This window comes from Microcaecilia unicolor, chromosome 5 (assembly GCF_901765095.1).
Source record: "Microcaecilia unicolor chromosome 5, aMicUni1.1, whole genome shotgun sequence".
Classification (NCBI taxonomy): domain Eukaryota; kingdom Metazoa; phylum Chordata; class Amphibia; order Gymnophiona; family Siphonopidae; genus Microcaecilia; species Microcaecilia unicolor.
In genome coordinates this window covers 173,842,644-173,856,644 of record NC_044035.1, presented here as the reverse complement: position 1 = coordinate 173,856,644, position 14,001 = coordinate 173,842,644, and the positions used below count along the sequence as shown (strand labels likewise).

The 14,001-nt window shown below is 42.6% G+C and overlaps 1 protein-coding gene across 1 annotated transcript in view; it reads right to left on the bottom strand.

Moving 5' to 3' along the window:
* The window catches only part of HYDIN (HYDIN axonemal central pair apparatus protein), a 2,443,906-nt gene that overhangs the window by 1,075,563 nt on the left and 1,354,342 nt on the right, over positions 1-14,001 (bottom strand). Inside the window, exon 61 of the mRNA XM_030205004.1 lies at positions 5,844-6,014. Within this exon, the coding sequence (XP_030060864.1) occupies positions 5,844-6,014 (171 nt within the window). The remainder of the gene's footprint in view (positions 1-5,843; positions 6,015-14,001) is intronic.

Sequence of the window (14,001 nt, the reverse complement as noted above, 5' to 3'; positions counted from 1 at the left end):
TTCAATAAAGAACTTAATGACATACCTTTAGTTTCTCAATGCAAGACCGTATTTCGTGGTTTACTTCATCAGGAGGAACCACTCCCCGTAAGCACCGGGACTTGCTGTCTAGGCGGGGGATCCAGAGTTCCACCCCCAAACTTCGCATTGAGAAACTAAAGTTATGTCATTAAGTTGACCTTATTAACGGTTCTTCATGGAAGCCTTCTAGCTGCTGCGCAGTGTTGCCACGCAAGTAGCCAAGTATGATATTCAACTGTAGGAGATACAAGTGAGGCCAGACCATATACCAAGACTTATCATCATGCTATGCATTTGGAGTCCTATTTATTAGGAACAGTCACTTTGACTCTGGGATTACAATAACGCGGGCCGCCAGTAAAAGCGGCTTGTGTTAGCTACCTTGGAACTTTCTGATTCAAGTGTGTGGAAGGATCATTTTGCATCATCATCAAAAGTCACGGGAAGACATTAGATTTGGACTCTAAGTGCAAATAATGCAATGTAATCTTAGTGTGATGTAACGTGTGGTTGGTAATGTATGAGTTTACTTTAACGGTGTGGATGACGCTGTGAAAGGTATGCGGAAGTGAGTCCCATGAAAACCGAGGGATATTGTTGACAATATATGTGCATATATGGGTAACAATAAAAGTATTTATGTTTATCAAAATTATCTATTGGAGTACTCTATGGCAGATTGTATGTATTGATCGTACTCTAATATAAAGCTATACCCCCCTGCGTGAATAGGATTAAATTTTAACTGCCAGACCCTCGACCATTCTTCTAACTTTCGGAGATCCCTTCTCATCGTTTCTACTCCCTTCCAGGGTATCCACTCTATTGGCTATATTCGTGTCATCCGCAAAAAGGCAAACCTTTCCTTCCAACCCTTCAGCAATATCTCTCACAAATATATTAAACAAAATGGGCCCCAGCACCGACCCCTGAGGAACCCCACTGCTCACCATCCTTTCCTCCGAGCGGATTCCATTTACCACCACCCTCTGCCACCTGTCGGTCAACCAGTTTTCTATCCAGTTCACCACTTTCGGTCCTAAGTTCAGCCCTTTCAGCTTATTCACAAGTCTTCTGTGGGGGACCGTATCAAAGGCTTTGCTGAAATCCAAGTAGATTACATCTAGCGCACGTCCTTCATCCATTTCTTTTGTCACCCAGTCAAAGAAGTCAATGAGATTTGTTTGGAAGGATTTTCCTTTGGTAAAGCCATGTTGCCTCGGGTCCTGTAACCCGTTGTCTTCTAGAAAGTTAACTATCCTTTCTTTCAGCAGCGACTCCATTATTTTTCCTACCACCGACGTGAGACTTACCGGTCTGTAGTTTCCCAATTCTTCCCTGTCTCCACTTTTGTGTTTAGGGACCACATCCGCTTGTCTCCAATCTCGCGGAACCTCTCCAGTCTCTAAAGATCTATTAAATAAATCTTTAAGAGGTCCCGCAAGGACCTCCCTGAGCCAGGGATGTAGCCATACAACAAATTTTGGGTGGGCCTAGGCAAGAAGTGGGTGAGCACCAAGCATTCTCCACCCCCCCCCCCCCAAAAAAAAAAATATCTCAGCTGGCGGGAAAATGCTTCATTCCAGCTTGGCAGGCATGCACTGAAAACTGAGCATGTGTAGGGGAAGTCTTCAGCTGGCAGAGCTTGGGATCCCCACCAGCTACCACTAAATGTGTGCTACTGTTGGGTGGGCCTGAGTTCTAAGTGGGTGGGCCCTGGCCCACCCAGGCCCACCTGTGGCTACGCCACTGCCCTGAACTCCTTCAGTATCCTGGGATGTATCCCATCTGTCCCCATAGCTTTGTCCACTTTCAGATTCTCCAGCTGTTTATAAACTCTTTCTTCCGTAAACAGCGTAGTATCCACTCCATTCCCAAATATTCCTTCAGCAGCCAACCGCGGTCCTTCACCAGGATTTTCCTCTGTGAACACCGAAGAGAAGTCATTGTTTAGCACATTCGCTTTATCCTTCTCACTTTCCACATAACCATTCTCATTATCTTTCAGTCTCGCAATTCCATTCCTATCTTTTCTCCTTTCTCCAATATACCTGAAAAAGGTCTTGACACCTCTCTTTACATATTTAGCTATTTTTTTCTTCCACTCACGCTTTCACTAGCCGTATTTCTCTCGTCACTTCTTTGAGTTTAATCCGATAATGTTTTCCATGATCCTCTAGTTGCATTATTTGTATTTCTTGAACAAAATCTCTTTTGCTCTTATTTTTTCAGCTACTTGGTTAGAAAACCATATAGGCTTCCTGTTTCTCTTGGTTTTGCTTACTTTCCTCGCGTAAAGATTAGTCGTCATATTTATAGCAGCCTTCAGCTTTGACCACTGATGTTCCACTTCTCCTACACCTTTCCACTTCAACAGCTCCTTTTTCAGGTATTCCCCCATTTTATCAAAATCAGTTCGTCTGAATTCCAGTACTTTTAGTTTTGTGCGTCCACAGTGCACCTTCGCTCTTATATCAAACCATACAGTGTGATGATCACTATTACATAGGTGGGTACCCACCTGGATATTAGAAACACTTCCTCCATTCCTGAGCACTAGATCCAGCATCGACCCTTCCCTCGTGGGTTCCGTCACCATTTGTCTGAGCAAGGCACTTTGACAGGCGTCCACAATCTCCCTACTTCATTCCGATTCCGCAGACGGGACATTCCAATCCACATCAGACAAGCTGAAATCTCCCAACAGTAGCACCTCCCCTTTCATACCAATCTTTTGAATATCCTCTATCAGATCCTTGTCTAGCTTCTCTATTTGTGCCGGAGGTCTGTAGACAACCCCCGTGTGGATACAGGTTCCATCTTCTCTTTCCAGGACAATCCATAAAGCTTCTTCCTTTTCCCAGGTGCCCCATATTTCAGCCGCTCTGATATTTTATTTATTTATTTATTTATTTATGAATTTTATAATTACATTTATGAAATTACTCATAAATTCGTATATTGAAATACAAACATTAAATCAAAAAAAATAGGCATATTATCTTAATATATTTAGTCCACAATATAATGATCCAAGATCTAGGAAAATACAAATTCAAAAGAATTAACTCAAATCATCAATAATTAAAGCTGAGAGAGCCTAGATGTCGCAGCCGAGATTAAAGCGCTAACAATCAAGAACTACTACAACAATTATTCTTTAGAAGAAATAAATTCTAATAATTTCCCTGGGTCAAAAACCATGTAATTAGTAGAATTTAAAGAAACACAACATTTACAAGGAAACCTAAGCAAGAAGGTTCCTCCTATTCGGAGAACTCTCTCCTTCAACGATAGACATTCTTTTCTTCTTCTTTGTGTTTCTCTGGCAAAATCAGGAAAAATCTGAACTTTTGATCCTAGGAAATTTGAGTTCATGTGTCGAAAATAAAGCTTAAGTATATTATTGCGGTCTAATTCCAGAGCAAAAGTGACCAGCAGCGTAGTTCTTTCAGTTATAACCTCCATTGAACTCTCCAGAAATTCTGTTAAATTCAAACCAGATTGAGGAGCATTAGGTAAAGTTCCTGTTCCAGCACCAGAGATATAATACATTTTAGTAATGGGTGGAAAACCCTCAGAAGGGACACCCAATATTTCCCTGAGGTATTTTTTCAACATTTCTAGTGCTGGAATCAGAGGAGATTTAGGAAAATTTAGAAAACGTAAATTATTTCTCCTAATCTGGTTCTCCAATATTTCATCTTACGCTGATGGAGGTTATTGCTTTTTATCAACAGTACTACTGAGGAATTGACTGCTTTTAAATCTTTATCAAAAAGTTCCATTTTCGTTGTTTGCTCTGCTATTTTAGTAGTAGCCACTTCTTGAGCCTGCTTTAATTCAGCCACATCTCCCCGTAAAATACCTGATATCTGTTGTAGGCTGGAGTTCAGTCCTTGAATTGCTTCCCAAAGTTTGTCTAAAGTTACAGTTGTTGGTTTTATCATTATTCCACGATCAATGGTAGAGTCGCCGTTTTCCCTCTCAGGCAGCATTCCTGTCTGAGGCGCTATTCCTATCGGCGTCGAAAAGGCAGCGGGGTCTCCACTCACAGTCGCAGGGGTCTGACTTCCGGCCTCCGCATTCTGTTCACTCGCTGCCCTCAATTCATCCCCAGGTCGTGGAGGTACTGTTACGGGAGGCGGACTTAGCGACACTCCCTCAGCGCTCAAGTCAGAAAGTTCACCCGGACCTCCCGAAGCAGACAGCTGGGCTCCCGGCGCTCGTAGCCCCGACTCCTCCAATGTTGTCTGTCGCAGAAGAGGTGGAACTGCCCTGCCTGTGGAGGTAGGCAAATTAGACTTTCCTTTCCTCTTTCCCATTCCGGGTCCGAGGAAACTCAACTGTGGCAGAGTCTAGGGGGTGTCAGAGGTTAGTTCGCGCGCGTCAGCTTTAGGCGCCATCTTGGATCTCTTGTCAGCCGCTCTGATATTGTCTCCACTCCTCCATCGCTTTGGCCCTCTCTATCCTTTCTAAAAAGGTTATAGCCCGGTATAGTCACATCCCATTCATGAGAATCATTGAACCATGGCCCTATAATAACAATAATATCAAAGTTTTCTTCAAACATCAGGGCTTGCAAGTCTTGAACCTAAGTTTTATTTTTAAAAGTTCAGGTGATTTTAGAAGACCTTTGTGTCATTTACACATGTAAAGAGCAGATTTTAGGACAGGTGCTACTTATATTTTATATATTTGTATGCTGCATCATGCATAGATTTAAAGAAGAGAGTTAGTTTGATTGGGTGATCAATATTCCATATTTTGCAATAGCAATACAAATATTCCTCAAAAAAATTCTGTCAGAATTTGCACGTTTTCTGAGAGATGCATAATTCCCAGATAACTGCGACCTTGGACCTGGAATTTAGAGAAGTGACTTAGGGCAGAATTATGCTTACGTCTCTACCTCAATGTGCAAAAAATGTAAGTTAACTAGCTCCCTTCAGATGCACAATTTTTCAAAATTTTCTTCCTACCTATGTAAGTGGCAGCACATACACATGTAAGTAGGAAAATGCCTGATGATATGTGTAGGTGCCACTGTTTACGAAGTAGAGAGTTGCACAGGGACCAAAATTTCACCCATCTCCACTTGAATCTAACCCATACCCACTAAGATTCATTCCATCCCCACCCATCCCTGCAAGTAATCTCATCCATCTCCACCCATACCCACAGGAGTCAACATTATTACTTACTCGCTTGCAGCCATCCATTTCCCCCCAATCCCAACAGCCTCCCATGTTTTTTGGGGTGGTATTCATTGTTCAACCAATGAGTATTCCAAGCCTCAGTCTGATGTTCAATCTGCCTCTCTGGGCATTCCTAAGCCTCATTCTGGCACTCCAACTGCCTTTCTCAGTGTATTCCAAGTTTCATTCTGGTGTCACCAGAGATTTTGACTATACTCCTGTGGGAATTCCACTGCAACTTCTTCCAGTCCTGAGGAATTCCCGTGATTCCTATTCCCATGCAGCTCTCTAGTACAAAGCCCTCAAGAGTTGTCTTTCTTTAAATGAGCACTTTTTATAAAATAGTAAATTCTTTCAGGGGCAATTTCTCTAAATGGGTTAGTTTTACACATACTATGACAGGAATAAACCTCACTCCTAAGCCAGGATATGTGGACTATGATCTCAGTCTCTCAAATTTGCTGCTAACACTCATTATAGTATTTTCATTGTGCCAAAGAAAGCTTCTTTCTGGAATTCTCCTGTGCGTGTCACCAAATATCTCTATATTTTCCACAGTACTATACATATTTCATAAAAATGCTCTGCAATTTTACTTTCAGTTTTTATATCCTATAACCATACCTGAGAGAGGTGATCCATGTACCACTATAGCTATGCCTTTTCGGTTCATAGCTGCCCTTCCTTCTGGAGTGATATCAATACCAAGGTAACGAGCAATGGCTCTGGACACCGGATTATTATCAAGTTCTCCAGCTTCCTTCACATTGATCTCATCACTGCGTTGGATAATATCTACTGAAAAGCAACAGTCATTACAGTCTAAGTAAGCACCAGCACCCTGGAGATAGCTATCTTATTTTTTAGCTTCAGCTAATTCTTTTGTATAAAGTATTTTTTGTGTCAGCTTTTGGGAACGTGCAAGCTTTATGTTTATCTATCTTGCACAGGACAGAAAGAAATATATTTCTGTCTCTATTTTTCCACTTTCGTACTAGAAGCAGTCTAGCTTCTAGTGGTTTTCAATTCATACTTTGTGGCCTGTTTACTAAGCTGCAGTAAAATCTTAAGAGCCTGCTCTGTGGGTGGTGTGGGTACTATAGCACCTCACATATTGAACAAATTCCCTTCCTGTGATCAGGAAGTTTTCACTTATGAGCTTAGCACCCTAAATCATTTTTCAAAGATGGCTCCTATGGATAAAATGGTGCATTACTGACCTGCTTTACCACAAATAATTTACCCTCAGTAATTTATCTTGTGTTGCTGCAGCCAGGAACTTTGCACATTCCCAGCTGCCGCAACACCCAATGGTATCCCTCCCAGCCTGAGTCACCACTGAGGCTGTAATGCCCTGTAAAAGGATTTTACATTATCTGGCTACTGTTTCAGTCACTTTCGATATGTTCCTGTTCATCTGATTCACTGCGAGAGGTTTTCTTCTTCTGTTTCTACGCTGACATAATATCTAAGGAACAGCTTAGGTTTTTATAATGCTTCTGATGCTGACAAAGTCAAAAAAGCAACCTGTTTCTTTTAATGGTGATAGATATACTGTTGGATGGATTCATAAAGAATTTTTTGGTAGAAATCTGCACAGAAAAGTTATATTTGCAGACTTTACTTTATATAATTTGAAGAGTTTTTTTTTTTTTAAACTGATGTGTAGAAGTCTAAAAGTATTATTTTTGCTTGGTTATCTTTGTTTAGGTCTTTTCCTCCCTTGATCAAAAGAATGATTATAGGTATGAAGAAGATTTCCACATCAAATTTAATGAGAATTATGCACATGTACTTTAATAATTAATATTATATAAAGGAGTTTATTTGGACTTTGACTTATCTTGTTTCCACTGCTTCCTAGTTTTTGGACTTTGAAATAATATGGAGACTATCTTGGAGGTACAGTGTCTACAGACAGAAACAACATGTAACTATGGACATTTACATGCCTAGATCACAGAGCTACCAAGATATCCAGTTCCAGGAGGGAGATGCTGTGACCAGTCCTGGTTTTGAACTTTTATCGTAAACGTAGTGTGGCTTTTGTAGCCCCTGATTGAAATCAGTGCTGCAGGTCCTATAATGCATCAGGACAGGCCTGTCAGAAATCCAGGACTGGTCTAAAATCTCCCTCCAGGTAAAAGTGTAACTTGGAAGTTCTGAAATCCTACACATATCCATATAACGATTTTAAAAAGCTACTATTTCGATGTGTATACTTCTGGGATGAATAGATTTTAAATGGGCATGGTAGGGGGAATGGTGGGGGTATAAGCTTGTGGAACCTCCCTCCTCACCCACTTGAAATCCTCTCTAAAGCTCTTACCGGGGGATGTCTAATCTTGTGGCTATGATCAAAATGGTGCCTTTGATCCTAGCAACTACAAAATTGGTCAGTGGTCTCCGTCATAAAGCATGTGGGGACAGACTTATAGACCTCAATATGTATACTCTGGAAGAAAGGTGGGGGAGATTTAAATATCTCCTTGACATACATGTACAGGAGGCAAGTCTATTGCAACTAAAAGAAAACTCCAGACTGAGAGGGCACGGGATTAAGTTAAAATCTAAGGAAATACTTTTTTTTTTTTTACAGAAAGGGTGGGGGACACATGGAACAGTCTCCCGGTTGAAGTGGTGGAGACACAGACTGTATCTGAGTTCAAGAAAGCATGGGACAGGCACATAGATCTCTTAGGGAGAGGAGGAGATGGTAGATAGGCAGACTACATGGGCCATTTGGCCTTTATCTGCTGTTTCTATGAGACTAGCACAATGGTCAGAAGCACCATTTTAGTCTCGGGCACCTGACAAAGCAGGAGTGACTGGGGAATGCTACTTCCCTTGGCTGGACACCAGGGAGAGCCCCTGGTAAAAGCCAGGGGGTGGGGAGTGGGTCCTCTTGCTATGGGTGAAGGGGCTTCAGGGGCATGGGGGTGGAGATATGGTGGATGCTGGGAGGGATCCAGGTTGGAGGGGGAAACTTGATCCCACTACTGGCCCTTTTACCAAATAGAAGGCCTGATTGGGGCCTATGATGTGGGTTACTGCAGCCAAGAATGCACAATATTCCTGAATCCAGCAATGCAAAGGTGTGAGATGGGGATGCTTCTTTTCCCCAGCATCTTCATTTCTAAAATCACTACTCCTGCTGGACCTGCTGGAAAATGGATGTGCATTCATTCTTACATGTCCTTACGAATATAAGAATAGCCATACTGGATCAGATCAATGGTCCATCCAGCCCAGTATCCTATTTCCAACAGTGGCCAATCCAGGTCACAAGGAGATGGCAGAAACTCAAATAGTACCAACATTCCATGCTACCAATCCCAGGGCAAACAGTGTCTTCCCCATGTCTATCTCAATTGTAGACTATGAAGTTCTCCTCCAGGAACTTGTCCAAACCTTTTTTTAAACCCATATATGTAAGGAGTTCCACAGCTTAACTGTTCATTGAGTGAAAAATTATTTTCTTCTGTTTGTTTTAAAAGTGTTTCCATGTAACTTCATTGAGTGTCTCCTAGTCTTTGTACTTTTTGAAAGCGTAAAAAATCAATTCACTTGTACCCGGTTCTGCACCACTCAGAATTTTGTAGACCTCAATCATATCTCCCCATATCTCAATCATATCTCATATGAGAGGAGTTCCATCCCCTTTATCATTTTGGTAGCTCTTTTTTCTAATTCTGCTATATTGTTTTTGAAGATATGGTAAATGAACGCAATACTCAAGAGGAACTGAGCATGCCTGGACTAGACAACTCAATTTCGCTCGCACCTTTCTATGTAAAATGGGATTTTATACATCAAATTGCAAAATAGGTTTTGAATAATAAATAAGTGAATGGCTATGAGACTAAAGAATGATACGGGGATCCGCAGTAACTGCGGGGATGGGGACGGGGATAGAGCTTGCGGGGACAGGGTGGGGATGGGGACAGATCCCACGGGGCAGGGACGGAGACAGAGCCCACAGGGACAAACTTTGTCCCTGTGTCATTTTCTATTTCGAAGCCAGTTAATGAAATGGACTGTTATTTATGTTTGAGTGATGCAGACGATATTTTGATTTTTTGGAAAAACAAGCAAACATGCTGGCCACAACCAGCAAAATTTGCATAGGGGATCCTGTACATCCTGCTACCAGCACATCTTCTAAGAAGACATCTTCTATTCCCAGAAGAACTGTAGAAGACAGGAGAGCTAGACTGAATCCTGAGATTGTTGATGACTTCTTATTCATCCACAGATTAAAAAATTATAACTGTGCTTCATAGGGCATATTTCTCCCCTCTAGGGCATACAGAATGGGTTGTATTTTGTACCCCTGGACATTTTAACAGGGTGGATTAGGATTCCTTGAGGTAGTAGAAATCAGCTATTGTTGGGGTTGGAAAACTAGAGGGAGGTGGTGAGGAGAGATATTATAGCTGCTCGATGTTATTATTGTTTTCTGTTTGCAATTTATACACAAGTTGCACAGCATATTGTTCCTTTTCATACGTTAATAAAAAGATTTAAATATAAAATCATAATTGTTCAAGGCTTCTGCAGATGAGGACAGAACCCATGGGGACGGAGCCAGGACCTGCGGGGACGGGGCGGGGATGGAGACGGGGTGGGGACAAACTTTGTCCCCGTGTCATTCTCTATATGAGACTCATCACTTTAAAGTGACTTCTTACAATAGCTAATAAATTTAGTATAGTTTTTCACTTTTAATATACAATTTGAGAAGAACCAAATCTTTTGTTTTAAATATGGATTTACACTGAATACAATATTACAATATCACAAATATCTATTACATATGTTAAAATCAGACTCTTTTGGATGGTGTAGTCTCAGTTTCCTTTTAGCCTTTGCACTCAAGTGCTAATGGATTCTAGATTTTGATTACTGATGCCAGATGATGGACATTTTATTAAAAGTTTTTCTCTTTTGCCAACTGAATCATCTTAAAAGATCTTAATTCAAGGTTAAGATTATATAGACACGATACTACAACCACACATAGCCAAATTACTTCGTATATTGATTCAAGTTGCTTTAAAACTGATATGTCAAAACTGGAAGGACTTTACGAAGTTATCTTATGATATGTGGTGGAATACAGTATGTCTATACGCTAAATATGAAAAAGCTGCTGCTGAGAAATGCGGTTCCCTTGTAGCATTTAATAAAACCTGGTCTCCCATACTCAATTACTCATCCAATCAACATTAATCATTATAATTCAAGCATCTATAAATGGGTACTAATTACAAATATAAGAATAATTTCTTTTCTTCACCTCTAACATTTAATAACTAGTAAAAAAGCCCCGTTTCTGATGCAAATGAAACGGGGGCTAGCAATGTTTTCTTCTGTGTGCATGTGGGAGTGTGTGTGTCCCTGCCCTCTGGCCTCTCTCCCCTCCCCCCTCTGAGTCCTTCACTGTTACAGAGCCAGTGATTTGATTTCGTGCTCTGCTGTTTTCCTTCACTGACTGTGTTACAGAGAGGGCGGGGCAGACACTCATAGGGAAACCGGATATCTCGCCCCCTTCACACTTCCGGCTGGAGGCTTCATAGAACGTTGGTGTTGCCTTTTATATAGAGAGATATGTTTACTCCTATAGTTATAATTACCTGTAATGTAACAGCATCAGGGATTCTAGAGATGATGTAAACACTGTCCATAATTTTTCTATAAGTCAGTGTACATGTTCTAACTTGTTAAACTGTTATTAAGTCAATGGTACTTAATTTCCTTTTTTATTGTTATATCCAAATTAATAAAAATGATTGAACAAAAAAAAAAAAAAGGTTAAGATTATGTTAACTATTGTTCTAATTTTATATCTGGGGCTCAAAATTGCACATGCAAATATGAGCGCACACCCAATTTGTGTGTGTAATGTAATTGATAAACAAGCCAATTAGTGCCAATCATTGGGTCCTAATAATCATCGGTGCTAATCTCTCTATATAAAGAGCACCTCCAACGTTCTAATGAAGCCTCACTTTCCCAACGTTCTAAAGTGAAGTGGCTGAGATAAGTTTTTGTCCACTGTGTCTGCCCCGCCCACGCGTCAAACGTGATGATGTCGAGGGCGGAGCAATGACACTCAACGAATCACATCACCCACCCACCCACCCCCCAACATCAAACACCCCCCTCCCACCACCCGAAGCACATCCACACCCCCCCCCCCAAACACACACACATGTCACTCCCTCCCTCCCTCCCAGTTCAAGGCCCATCACGCACCTCCCACCGAGTTGCAGACGCCCCCCTCCCTCAGATTTAAACCCTCCCCCTCCGCGTAAATGACCCTGCTCGGCACATCAACAACCCCCCTCCCCAACATCAAACACCCCCCTCCCACCACCGAAGCACATCCACACACACACACACACACACACACGTCATTCCCTCCCTCCCTCCCAGTTCAAGGCCCATCATGCCCCTCCCACCCAGTTGCAGACTCCCCCCTCCCTCAGATTTAAACACCCCCCCCCTCCGTGTTAATGACACCTGCACCCCCCTACCGCGGCACTCTGGACACCACCCTTTCCTCCAAAATACCTCCCCTCTGCTGACGGATCCGAAGTTCTGTCCTGGGCTGCGGGGCGTGGCTTGATGAATGAGCATCTGTTAAGTCTCTGTGCGTGTGTCTGACATCAGATGCACGCACAGAAACTTCAACAGATGCTCATTCAACAAGGAACGCCATGCAGCCCAGAACAGCACTTCGGATCCGTCAGCAGAGGTACACAACGGCTTCAGGGGAGGTATTTCGGAGGAAAAGGTGGTGTCCAGAGGGTTGCGGCAGGGGGGTCCAGGGGTCAATAATGCGGAGGGGTGACTGCAACTCGGTGGGAGGGACGTGAAGGGGGCCTTGAACTGGGAGGGAGGGGGGATCTGTAACTCTGGGGGCAAGGGATCGAGCAGGGTGGTGTCCAGAGGGTCACGCCACGGGGGGGGGGGGGGGGCAGGCAGTAATGTTAAAGGGGGGGTTACAATCGGAGGGAGGGGGGACTCTGCAACTCAGTGGGAGGGCATGAAGGGGGCCTTGAACTGGGAGGGAGGGACGGAGGGAGGGGGGTCTGCAACTTGGGAGGGAGGGAGGGAGACACGAAGTGACAGAGGGGGGTCTGCAACTCGGAAGGGAGGGAGGGGGGTATGGAACTCGGCAGGGAGGGAGGATGGGTGGGAGTTAACCTTGCTAGCGCCCGTTTCACTGCGTTTCGAAACAGGCCTTTTTTACTAGTTGGCAATAATGTATATTTACACATACATCTTTAGGTTCTGGGAAGAGGGTACACAGCCTTTGGAAGGACATGGGTAAATCAAGGGCATTCTGGAATTTGCTTATTGTTTAACTGAATAAGGAAGATCCATGGCTAAATTAGGGTGAGAATTTATACCAGGTTTTAATAGGTGCTCAATTTTGGACACAGATCCTGGTGCCAAATGCTATTCTATAAACGGCATCCAACTCTGAGTGCCGTTAATAGGTGCCCAAATTTGGGCTCCACTTATAAAATAGAGTCCTATATGTATAAAATCAGTTTAAAATAACAATAAAAGTTGTTGAAGCCAAAGTACCTTGGGATGATGCCTTGATTGCCTCGCCGTGTCCCTCTTCTGTTTTTACTTCAACTCTGGGAGGACTCTCTTCCAAGCCTAAGGTGGACCCTTCTGTGGTTATCTGTTTTTCTGTCTGTTCTGGAAGCTGTTCTTCTTCTCCTTTGAGATTTGCAGTCAAGGCATAGAGAAGGAAGAAAAATAAGCAGAGAATTATGTATGCAGTTGGATAAGGTCAAGAAAGAAGAAATGAAGGAAGAATTAGGGAGCCTCACCACCCTGTAACCAGTGGTGAAGCCAGACACTCAATTTTTGGTGGGCCTGAGCCCAAACTGGGTGAGCACAACATTTTCTCTGTACCTCCCCCTCCCCCCCTCGGCACCCCCAACTCAAAATATAAATACTTTAGCTCATGAAGACTTCCTCCGAAGACGGCCAGAACTCCCTTTTACCAAGCTTGGTAAGAAGCAGCAACTCCTTGAGCCAGTGATGCCAGCACCTCACGAACGCTTAGTTGTCAGTAGCTCAAGGATGCCACAGTCATCTGCCAAGCTTAACAAAAGAGAATTTTGGCTGCTTTCTGAGGAGGTCCTCAGATGGTAGGGCTTGGGGATTCCCACCAGCTACAGTAACGGTCAGGGCTGAAAATAAAGAAGGCCCTCCCCCAATTCCCTCTCCTCCCTGCCTTCTCTCCAATTCCCCACCTGAAATTACAATAACTCCAAAAGACCCTCACCAAATACAGAACAAGGGATCACAAATTTGAAATAAAAATATGTAGACAAAACTTGGAACTTCAGCATGTACTGCAACAGTGGAGAAATAAAAAAAGAAATATATTTTCTTTTCTGTAAACACAATAAACAGACATCCAATATGCACATTTTCCAAGCTAACATATTTCAGTTAATAAATTCAAAATAAAATACCTTTTCTACCTTTGTTGTCTGGACATTTTATTTTTCTATCATGTCGGTTCCAGGTTTTCTTTTCCATTTTCCTGTCTTCTGCTAAGACAGCAGAAGTTCAAGCAACTGCTGTCCATTTGTCTTTTCTCCTCTCCCATTCCCTCACTACACTTGCCTCTGACATATTGATCTTTCCTTTTCAGCTCTTTCCTTTCTTTTCTGCCTATCTGTCCACCCTCTTTCTAACTCTTCTTTTTTACATTTCAGATACCTATCAAATTTCCATCTCCTTCTTT